General features: G+C 42.2%; 1 protein-coding gene and 1 long non-coding RNA gene across 3 annotated transcripts; both read right to left on the reverse strand.

The window, feature by feature from the left end:
- Positions 1–221: 221 nt before the first annotated feature.
- On the reverse strand, positions 222–5,118 carry LOC117861347 (uncharacterized). 2 transcript variants are annotated; one of them, XR_004641759.2, is made up of 4 exons: positions 4,428–5,117; positions 2,243–2,364; positions 802–1,002; positions 222–573 (listed from the first exon to the last, which is right to left on the reverse strand). It is a non-coding gene; the product is annotated as an uncharacterized lncRNA (long non-coding RNA). The 2 variants fall into 2 exon arrangements; XR_004641758.2 differs by having other exon boundaries at positions 222–1,002; positions 4,428–5,118.
- Positions 5,119–6,364: 1,246 nt separating this feature from the next.
- On the reverse strand, positions 6,365–8,677 carry LOC117861551 (lysine histidine transporter 2). The gene is made up of 7 exons (XM_034745121.2): positions 8,472–8,677; positions 7,953–8,339; positions 7,458–7,851; positions 7,168–7,273; positions 6,962–7,053; positions 6,725–6,793; positions 6,365–6,623 (listed from the first exon to the last, which is right to left on the reverse strand). The coding sequence occupies exons 1-7, from the start codon at positions 8,666–8,668 to the stop codon at positions 6,525–6,527; spliced, it is 1,344 nt and encodes a 447-aa protein (XP_034601012.2). The 5' UTR covers positions 8,669–8,677; the 3' UTR covers positions 6,365–6,524.
- Between the last annotated feature and the right edge of the window lie 2,589 nt (positions 8,678–11,266).

Below are 11,266 nucleotides of genomic sequence, written 5' to 3' on the forward strand. Positions count from 1 at the left end.
TGAGATACAGCTTTGGCATTTGCATGATGCTTGGATGACGTCATGCTGAAAATAAGACGTGTGTCATATATACGTCAACATGAAGGAAATCAGCAACAGATCTAATTTGGTAGGATACGTGTGCACAGTTTATATTTTTTTAGTAACAGAAATCTGAGGACGCAGACGTGCTGGTACATGACTTTTGAAGGTAAGCTTGCATGGTCAACGTAACACTCAAGGAAAAAATATGCACGTAACAGATTTAATTTGGTAGGGGATATCCGTACAATAGACTATGCAATAGTCGACAGGGTTTGAAGAGTCTGCGTGAGTAAAAATCCCTATATAAATAAATAGCCCCTCGAGAGATAGGTACGGCAACCAACAGAAACGCAAACTCATCTCCCACTTCTCACGCCTCCTCCCTCCTCGACATAGACATGGACGGAGCTAATTCTTTGATGCCACCCATCAATCCTGATGCATAAGATCAGGACCATACACCACCTGCGTAACAAAAGGAGCATACACCACCTGCGCGAATTGATCCAATTACACCTGCGCCATTCAATCTAGTAAGTTGAATCTTACCTGCAACAATAGAGTTTGTGATCAATTTTATTAATACGACATGACATGAAAAAAATTATATTTATCCAAAACTTTTATCAGATTCATTCAGCCCAGGACAACACTAAGGTAGAGCTCAACATTAATGATCCCTTGGAAGATAACAAAACTGAGGCACCACCAGATACATCAACAGAAGGCAAAACAGAGGCGCCAAGATCTACAAATATTCAAAGCGCATCAACAGACCTGTAAGTCAATTTGACATAGCATCACCGAGCTGAATTTGTAAGGATGTATAATATAGTTGTTTCTGACATGTGTACACCACGTGGTTGTAGCAGCATGGCCCTTCTGCACACAGCAATTTTGAGCAGCCAAGCCAGATCAAGAAGCAACCAATTTCTACAGCCCGTGTACGTCTTCCTCCCTGCTATCAAATCATGGTCTCTACCAAAAATAAAATATAGTTAGAAACCTATCGTGTCAATTACAAAAGATAACAAAAATAACACTTTATTTTCCTTCAGGTACATGTAAATGCTCACAGAAATTACTAGTAGAGATTATGAGCGTATTCAATCAAGAACAGAAGGATCTTGTTGAGAAAGCAGGATCTGATTCTTTACTTAAGCTTAAGGAAGTAGAGATTCGACGTGAGCTATGCAAGGAGATTGCGGACAGTTTCGACTTAGACACAAAAGAATTCAACATTCAAGGAAACAAGGTCAAAATATGCATCAAAGATGTTGAGCATATACTAGGCCTTCCATCCCAAGGCGATCAAAAAAAACATGTACCTGATTTGTTTGACAAGTACACATGGAAGGATTCTACTAAAATTAATTACTTGGAGTTGAGGGAATATTTCAGCAAGAACAAAACCTATGGTGATGACTTTATTCGCATATTTGTGTTGTACACCATTGGTTTCTACTTGTGCCCAACACTAGAACCATACGTCAAATCAGATTATATTAGGCTCATCGAAGAAATTGATAATATCAAGAACCTGAACTGGAGCATCCTGGTTCTTAATTTCTTGATCAGAAGCATAAGGGAATACAGGGAGGTAAAGGTAGCTAATCTTAAAGGGAATCTAACCCTTTTGCATGTATGTACATTGCATATATGGAACAAAGATTCATAACACTATGTTTATATTCATAACAAACACAATTGAATTTTTTTAACTACAGGTCTGGTACTAGGAGAAGTTGTTTATGTCTCATATGTACCCTACATTACAACAGCAGGGACAAACCACTTATGCAGTATTGGGACGAAAAAAGGAGCCAAAGAACGTGCAAACTAGCACGCAACCATCATTTTGGGAAAAGGAAGGTAAAAGTAGATCGGATATTAGTAATCATCTCATTACTTTATAGATATCCCAGCAGCTACTAACAAAATCCTTCTTTCTATTTTATATCAGATTGTATATGACATTACAAGTCCTAAACATAAGAACTCATGCTCAGTTTCCCAATGCCACACAACAATAGAACAATCTGACTAGGGACAAGCAGATAGCAATTCCAAAAATATGCAGGAACTTTAAGTGTCCATTACCAATCAGTACAGGTTACTATCAAATCAAATTGATGACAGGTTCAATGCACTTAACAAGTGGTTCGATGATGTCATAGAAGAACAACATGTAAGTTTGTTACCATATTATTTGGCATACCTTCATTCATTTCTGAGTTTGACTACCATCATTTGCAGCCCTTCTAACCTTGCAGGAATCAAGGGGAGTGGTACAACCTACAAATATCGTGCTCGAGACGTCGGACACACATATAGGCAAGCCTGAAATCAATAAAAAGAAGGATAAGCACAACCAAAGCAGCAAGCTACAGCGAGGAATCCATTGAATCGTCAAAAAAAACCCATCTAACAAACAAACGTCGATTATGAGTACAATATTGGCACAAAACATCATCAACCCAACAAGAACAAGGAAAAAGAAGAGATCCCAGATGTTGCGATGCCTTATAACCACTATCAACTGATAGCACGTCAGGTGGTACTACTCTGTGTGAGTTTCTTTACCATTCCATAGATAATATTAGTCATCTAACTATTATCTGTAGAGTATTTGGTCAATGCAGATGACTTGTCCACTATCCAGTAGATCAATTCATCATCACTGGATAAAGTTTTGGTTAATATTGGTATTTACACAGCAACAAGAAAGGATCTAGAGTGCCTTCTCAACAATGAAATGTTCCTGAATGATTCGGTAAGTATATCTCTACATAAAACGGTTCTATTTCAACATTACAATCTAAAGATGTTTAACTTGCAAGTAAAGGTTATGAATGCTTAAATCCGAATACTAAAAGCATAACCTAGTATCAAGGAAAGGGAAGATGGATATGCCTACCTAGAGACAACTTACAATGCCAACATGATATGTGGGGATATCATCGCTTCATTATGAAATAAAGATGAAGGCAACTTCCGTTTATATCAGACATTAATTTATCTCAATCATGATATGGTACAACTTGCATCCTGTTACAGCTATGGAAGGTTGAGTTGACATAGGCAAACATCTAATGAAGCAAGAACATTAAAACTAGTCATTGGTATTTGGTGGTCATCAATGGTCGTAAGGGTGTCATTCAGGTACTTGACTCCAGGGGACTGCCACTAGCCGGCCTCAAGTACATCAATTGGTGAGACACTAATAATCTAGTACTGACTACTTAATAACAAATTGTACATGATTATCTCAACCACTGATGATTATATTGAACTCAGTTGCAAGGGTTGCAGAACCGTATGAAACACCTTGCAGACCTTAAATTGATCACAGAACATAGGTGAAAGGACACCCAAGTCAAAGAATGGCCGGTCATTGAATGCGTCAATAAGAAAATCAAGATTGACAAGTACAATGCACATCAACACTTCTCAATATACTCTAGTTCCCATAATTAGTACTTCCTAGCTTGTGTAAATACCAAATAATCTCGCAGCTCATCGTGTGGACTATTCAACGTGAAATTCATGGAGCTTTGGACTGGAAACAGGTTATCTTCCTTATTCACGCAGGTAATTTGAGCAATACAAATTCAGCAACCCAATCTATACCCCATCTTACATTGTAGCTAACAAGCACTTGTATTTGTTATGCACCGAAGGATATGGCTAATTTTAGGCTCAAGCTAGCTGTCACATTGGTTAACTATGCGTGGAACAAAGTGAAAGGACTAGCGATGCCGAGGAGACCTACACGCCGGAAGATAATGAAAAATAGATTAAATTTCATTTTTTTCGTGTTTACTTCCTTATATAGGATGATCGAATATTCCAATCCAATCACGTTCTTTTCATATCTATGGTCAACAAACAATGACACAGTTCTAGTTCCTAAATATCAAGGATTATACTTAACTCACTTTATTATGATCAAATAAATGGTACAAAGCTACCAGCGCACTGTGACAGTACGACAAATGGAACTAAAAGAATGGTCTTAGTTCATTCAGCAGCATGTTTTCCTTTCCGCACTCACTATGGAGATGGTAACTACAGAAACTAATCCAACACATTAATGACTCCCTTGAGCACAAAACAAGCATCTTTTGTGCTTTCTATCATACAAAATGATATAGAGGTATTTAGAAATAATCATGTACCAATCTCCCCGGTAATAGAAAAGAATATGGTACTAATCTTTTTTGACATCATGAAATCAACCTAGGAACTATGGATCAAAATGATAAACGAAAATGAGGAGACATATGAATCTAATTTTTAAACTAACAAATCCTTGCTATGACAAGCAATATCCAACAAGCATACACAATTATAAGTCAAACATCACGGCTATGACAATCAATTCAATGCGAAGGAACACTTACTCTTGCATCTAAGACCTTGACCGGCGCCGGAGGCCGTTCCGTCAGTGGCTAGGTTTCCCCACCGCGTTGCCTCCATTGCCTTTCCGTCCACGGCCGATGGCACATCTAGCAAATGCATCCGGCCCACCCCGACCTAGGAATCGGACGCTTGCCACCACTTGCCGTCCTCCCTCGCCGCTCGCTGCTGCTCACGCGGACCTGCCACGGCTGGTGCCTTGACCTCGCGCTGGGGCTGCACGCCGACGTTCGCTCGCGTGACGAAGCCCTGCCCCAATCCAGTCGCACCAGCCCGGGCCGCCACCGTCGCTTGTTGCCACCTCTTACCCTGGCGTGGACCCACCCTGCTGGGACCCACCCTGTTGGCTGGTGGCTAATCCTCGCGGGGCCGCGCCGATGCGGGAGGGAGATAGGGTGGGGAATCGAGGGTGGTGCTGATGCGGTAGGGAGACAGGGTGGGGCCACTGCCGGCGCCGATGCAGGATGAAGATGGGGCGGGGAGTCGTGGCCAGCGCCGGCGCCGATGCGGGATGAAGACAGGGCACAGAGTTTCTGGTGGCTCGGATAAGGGACGAGGACAGGGCGGGATCTTGCGCTTGCGTCGACGAGACCGCCGTCTCCCCCCACCATGGAGTTGCCGCCACCACCAGTGCGAGCGCGAGAGAAAAGATTGAGTAGAAATGAAGAGATGAGGAGTAAAAGGAATGAAGATAGGATAATTAAGAAAAAATTGATATATTTCAACAATGCCATTTTATCCATGTACTACCTATACTACAACTTAAAGTATTAGTAGTATACACTTAATCTCAACCGTTGGATCCTTTCGTACGAGTTCTTTTCGAACAGGTAGTATCGCTGAACAGCTTACATGTAACTTGTATGAACAAAACGGGAGAAAACAAAATACCCTGCTGCAGCTCTCAGTGTGTACTCATCTGGTCAAAGGTCACGTTGCCATCTGATAACGTGATAAGTCATAGTACGTGTCTTCTTCTTCTTCATAAAATACGCGGTAATTTTTGTCTTCTAGAGAGAATAAAAGTCAAGCGTGCCATGGGCCGTCGTCAAGCTTCGTCGTTGAACTTCTTGCAAACCCCAATCTACTTGATGCTGAAAGTGACGCCCTGTCTAATCTTACTCCTTGCAGTTTAGCTGGATGAAACGTCGATGAAACGCCGTTGTGGAAAACAGTAGCTGTTTGTTTGATCAGAAGTCTCTGCTTGGTACATCATCGACTTGACCTATCAAGTGTTTTGGTTGCTGTTCTCTGAAAGTTAGGGAGTCACGTACGCTGAAGAATACTCGCGTCAGGCACACGGATCTTGAAAAATCTTTGAGGTTCATCAAGCCCTGGTTCCATATGATTTTGTTTAATTTTCCACTGAATTTGTTTAATTTCTGTGAATATTGTTAATAGAACAGTTTTGGATTTTTTTTTCTTTGCCCCGGAATCTCTACCATGCATGCTTCCTACAATAATGGAAATAAAGCTGTGCGCGGTAGTCCTTAAACCCTTTCACTCAACTTTATTGAACATTGATAGCGTGTTCAATATGGTTTTGTTTTATTTTCCACTGATTGTTGTTCCTTTTTTATGTGAACCATTGTCCTTTGATCATAATAAAGCAGACTCAGACTTTTCTTCCCGTGGAATTGCTAGCATATGCTTCCAACTATAATCGGCCTCCCGTGAAAGTGGTCAATTTTCTGACAAAACGCGAAGCTAAACTGAGATTGGACACGGAAATAAGATATGGTTAAATCTGCTTGGAATTTTGGATGCCTTCTCCGTCCTTGTACATGATGATGCCACACAGGCTGTTATGAGTTCTGACGCTCTAGGCATGACGATGATTTGACGGTTTGTCATTCTCCCTTATGCACACACAGCCATGTTTACCCTAGAATAGTCTAGCGAAAAAGTACGTCTGAATATGATTAGCTCACCACGAAACCTTTGACTTAATCCAATAAGTGAGGACTCGCAACATGAGTCTTGGTTCTATGAGCATCTCCTTTTCTATTTCAGACAACGGAAAACTCGCAGTAGACACTGTGATTGAGTTCTTGAATGTTCATGAGTCGAAAGATGATAGTTTACGAGTAGAATTGGTATGTCTTGGCAGACAGGATGATCTGCCGGAGTGCTCCGATCGGTGACAGGATCATCAGGATCACTCCAAGAACAATGCAGACCTGAAAACATGGAGAAATAGATGATTAAGTAATGGCCAGTCAGGGACATTATGTTGCAGAAACAAAGGAAGGGGATTGGTCGATTAGTTCATGTTCCTTACCCAGTTGGTGAACCATGAGAGGCTGAACCTTTTGGGCTTGTAGATTGCAAGCCACATGATGCAGGGAAGCTGGCAGAAACAAGACAGATTTTGTCAGGTTTCAAATCATATTACTAGGACTTGATGGGTTATAGGATTTTGCATACTGCAGCCTCTGTGTTTGGAATAGACAACGCAGTTCACGTTCGATGACATTCCGAAAACAAAAATGGGAAACAGAGATCAATGTGAGCTTACGAAGTAAGTTGTCGGTGCAAAGGCGAATCCACCAAAGAAACCGAGCAATCCACCAAAGAAGGGGATGGTGATGGCTACAAACGTTGTGAATGCTGCAGAAGCCGACACACACAGTTTGATCAGTGGGACACATCTATTTGTTGAGCAGAGCTAGCTTTATAACTTAGACTGAGAAATTCAGCTCAGACTTCAGAGAGCAACATTACCAACATAGGTGGTCCGGGCAATCAAACGGAGCGCAAGGCCGGGAGGGAAACGCAGCTTTTTCACCAGGATCGTCTCCATCATGTCAAACACTGGCATCGCAAAAATCTGCAATAAAAGCATTAGATTAGAGATGGTAAAAGTTTAGTTCCATGTATGAGGTGACATGAGGAACTGATATCTACTGACGAAGAGCTGCAGAGGTGATTTTGAAGCCAATAACTCAACCACCACAATAAAAGTGCTCTACCCATCATATGGATGTCCCTACTCTCTAGTATGTATGTAATACCTGGTAGCTCCCAATGACATGGATAACGACCATCATGTTGGCGAGGGCAATGAGCCACTTTGGCTTGTTGAGGGTGATGAGGATGTTATCATCGACTTGGTTGCCAAAGGCCCAATATCCACTGAACGAGACAGGAAAGTAGCAGATGGCAACTATGATGTAGGCAACCATGACACCCTTCCACATGGGCTTCTTGGACGGATTATCTGGCGTCGATGGGATGGTGGCCTGGATCTCAAGCACCACGTTGTGTCCTGCATATGCAAACGCCACATCGCCCAATGCCCCAAAGAAGTCAAACACCTTCTCCCGTGTCGTCGTCGCCCGAACGTGGTAGTCCACGTTTGGCAATTTCCCCTTATGTACTGTCGCTCCCCAAGCTATTGTTGAATAACTGCCATGAGTACTCGTATCAGTGATCGCTCCAGCTATATGCAGTATTCAGAAAATTGTCTGATGATCTGCTACATTAAAATGGGGTAACTGAAATGGTACCTGAGTGACATGACTGCAGCAGCGAGGGAGACGCCAGAGATGGAGTTGAAGTTGGGGAGCTGAGAGAGGACGAAGTGGCAAGAGGCAAAGATCATGATGAAGTAGGTGAGCTTGATGTCCTTGCATTCGTTGCCGCAGATCACGTCGTGGAACTTCTTCAATGACTTTCCTCCGGTGACCATGAACACAATGTCCCCACCCACCTCGACGATGAGCTGCTGCGGCACAACAATCCACAGCCCCAGCTTCTTACCAAACGCGTGCTGCCCAAGCTCATGATACCGGTCGAACCGCTTCCCAGGCACCATCTCGTGCATCTCCACCATCTGCCACATCGTGTACAAGGTGATGATCCACGACAACAGCAGCACCACGGTGCCAGGTCCCCTGCAAATTGTGATGGGAAAATCATAGAAAAAATATTAGTCTTTCTGATGAATGTCATTGCAGTACAAGAAGACCGGTTTGATCATCATTTAAGTTATAGTGATTGCCATGGCAGGAAGATGACACACATACCAGCCGAGCTGAGACATGGCGTAAGGAAGGCTCAGCACGCCAGCACCAACCATGGCGGTGACATTGTGGAATGCAGAGTACCACCACTTGGCGTTCCTGGATGAGGTGATTGGGAGCCAGTCGTCGATCGCCTTCTCCCCAGCACTCCTCTCACCCTGCAAGTTTCCGCCATTGTTGTTGTTAGCTGGCATGGCCATTCTAGACAAGTTTTTGATTAATCGCACACAAAACACGAAGGAGCAAACAACACTGGACAAGAACAAGGTGAAGATACCACTAACAACGAGATTTCTGTTTCCCACATATAGAGCAGTAAATTTCAGTAAAATTTTACTTGGGCAGACTAAGCGACAGATGAGTAGCAGGATTAAAGTGCATCTTTGAATTTTAAATGTCAAGTGAGATGAACAAGTGTTGATTTCTTTTCTGTCTCAGAAGTTAAAAGGTTATATTTATAATATGTAAATCAAGAGTGAATTGCCAGAGATTAGAGCATGGAAATGATAATTAAGTCACTGTAAAAAATTATGGCAAGTAATAACAGTAAGGGGAATCAATATCGCATCTCGATCAAGACCAGGGTGGTAACAGCTAGTTCTTTATTCACAAAAAAAGAGGAAAAATCCCGCAATTAAGGCAAAGTATCCCACCGATCCTATGAATCAGGTGTATCTTCTCACATTTTACTTTAAACAAAAAAATAGAGAGATAAAAGAAAAGGAAGATGGAAAGGATCACTTCGCGCCCCCCCCCCCAAAAAAAAAAAAACTTTGTAACAAAGGTATCTGTATTGAGAAGAAGGCTTCTAGGAAATGTTGATGAATGCAGCCGTCCATCCTTATCGTGGTAATCAACGTTCGACCGAGAGGAACAAGAAAATGCAGAGAGAGAGAGAGAGAGAGAGATGGTACACGTACATTGGCACGAGAATGGTTCTCGGGTGCTTGCGTCCCCATGGCCGTCCTTGACGTCACACAATCTTCTGCAATCGGCACTGGAAGGAAGAGAGAGAGAGAGAGAGAGAGAGAGAGAGAGAGAGAGAGAGAGAGAGAGGCTGATGGGAGACGAAGAGGTAGAGGCCGCCGGCTCGTCTCCTTTTATAGGGCTGAAATGGAAGGGGAGCCTCGTCCCTGCACTGACAACGCGGGGTGGTTCAATTCACCGTTGACTCCAGCTAGCGCAGCAACGGTTTGTGTGGAGGTGAAATAAACCAGGGGACTGGTGCATTCTGTTGATGGGCTCACTGCATTTGGACTCGTAAGCGTTTTAGGTGAGCATGAACATGGACGTGTGTTAGGCCGGTGTGCAGTGCATGAACACGGTCAATTGGCTACTCGTTAATTTGTCTAGCGAGCGAGAATCGGCCGGGCACGTAAAAATGCATGCATTGATACATGATGAGCATTACATACAGAAGAGTGTTTGATGCAAGAGACAGCTCTCAGAACTAATTCGCACTACTCGACTTTAACATGGTGTAGCACACACATAGCAAGCCCGTCCATGCACATCAATCCCAAGTCCCCAACACAAAATATCGTGTAAAGATGCAACCCTCTAATTACGGTAATTTGAATTTCAGGTTGTTTCAGAAATGTATAACTTTTTCATACGGACTCGAAGGAAACAAACTTTATTTGAAAATTGTAGGATTCGATGAGATTTGCAACTTTTGAGTTGATTTTTTTTAGATTTGAAATGGTTTAGATGTCCGAATGGTTAACCAAAAATAAGGACATATTTTGCAGCCCAGTCATGTACAGTACAGCTAAATAAGGCAGCATGATTAATTCATGTTTGTTCTGACGTCTACAAGGCAGCATGGTTAATTCATGTTTGTTCTGACGTCTACAGATGCTGTAAGAAATTAATATTTATAAATTTATCATGGCCATAAAATCGATCACTTGCGCGATGTTATCTGATCGAGGACTCGAAGCAAAAGAAGAAATCAGTTAATTCACATTATCACCATAAAATCAGAAATGGATGTGAACACAAGAACTGAACAGGCGAACCACGCCCCTATCTGATAGCCACTACGTTTTTGCTACCACCGTATGTCTACTCTGATCTCCAGCCACTTATACCAACAAGAAGTTGCATGCAATGTAGCTCCAACTGAACTGTGCATAACTGGCCATGCATGCATGTGACCCTGTTCATGATGCCTTACTACAACAATTCTGCTAGAACCTCAAGTGAACTGGACCTCACATGCCGATTATTTCCCCAGCAGCAAACAAATTAAAATTTCCTGGAATGTATATAGCTTTATAAAAAGGCAAAGAGATTAAATAAAATATTCATCTTTCGAACAAAACCCCATTGTGTACTGCGTCATTTTTTATTTTTGAACCCACTGATAGTCAAATTTCAAGAGTTTCGTCTAAATCGCCAATTATCCATGACTAGAGGGAAGTAACTAGAGAAGTAGAGATAAACAATGTATCATTGAAATATGGTGTCGGCCTATTTACATTTTATTTGGTGGCTTCCATCCATACTCTACCTCTTCTCTATATAGCTCTGAATACCCAAGAGAAGAATATGCAAACCAAGAGAGAACCACTACCACCATTTTTGACATTACCATCTATATTCTCCAACAGGTGGCGTGTATAGCTCGAATTGAACTGCATAACCAGCCCATACTGGGAACCACCATGTGACCCGCCTGTTCGTTATGTGCTGCTTCAAAAACTCTACTATCTAGAACCTCTAGGGAACTGGTTGCTCCTTAGATGTCAATTTTCCCAGCACCAAATCAAATTTTAAATGTAATTTTATTAGGA

Source organism: Setaria viridis, chromosome 6 (genome assembly GCF_005286985.2).
Source record: "Setaria viridis chromosome 6, Setaria_viridis_v4.0, whole genome shotgun sequence".
NCBI lineage: Eukaryota > Viridiplantae > Streptophyta > Magnoliopsida > Poales > Poaceae > Setaria > Setaria viridis.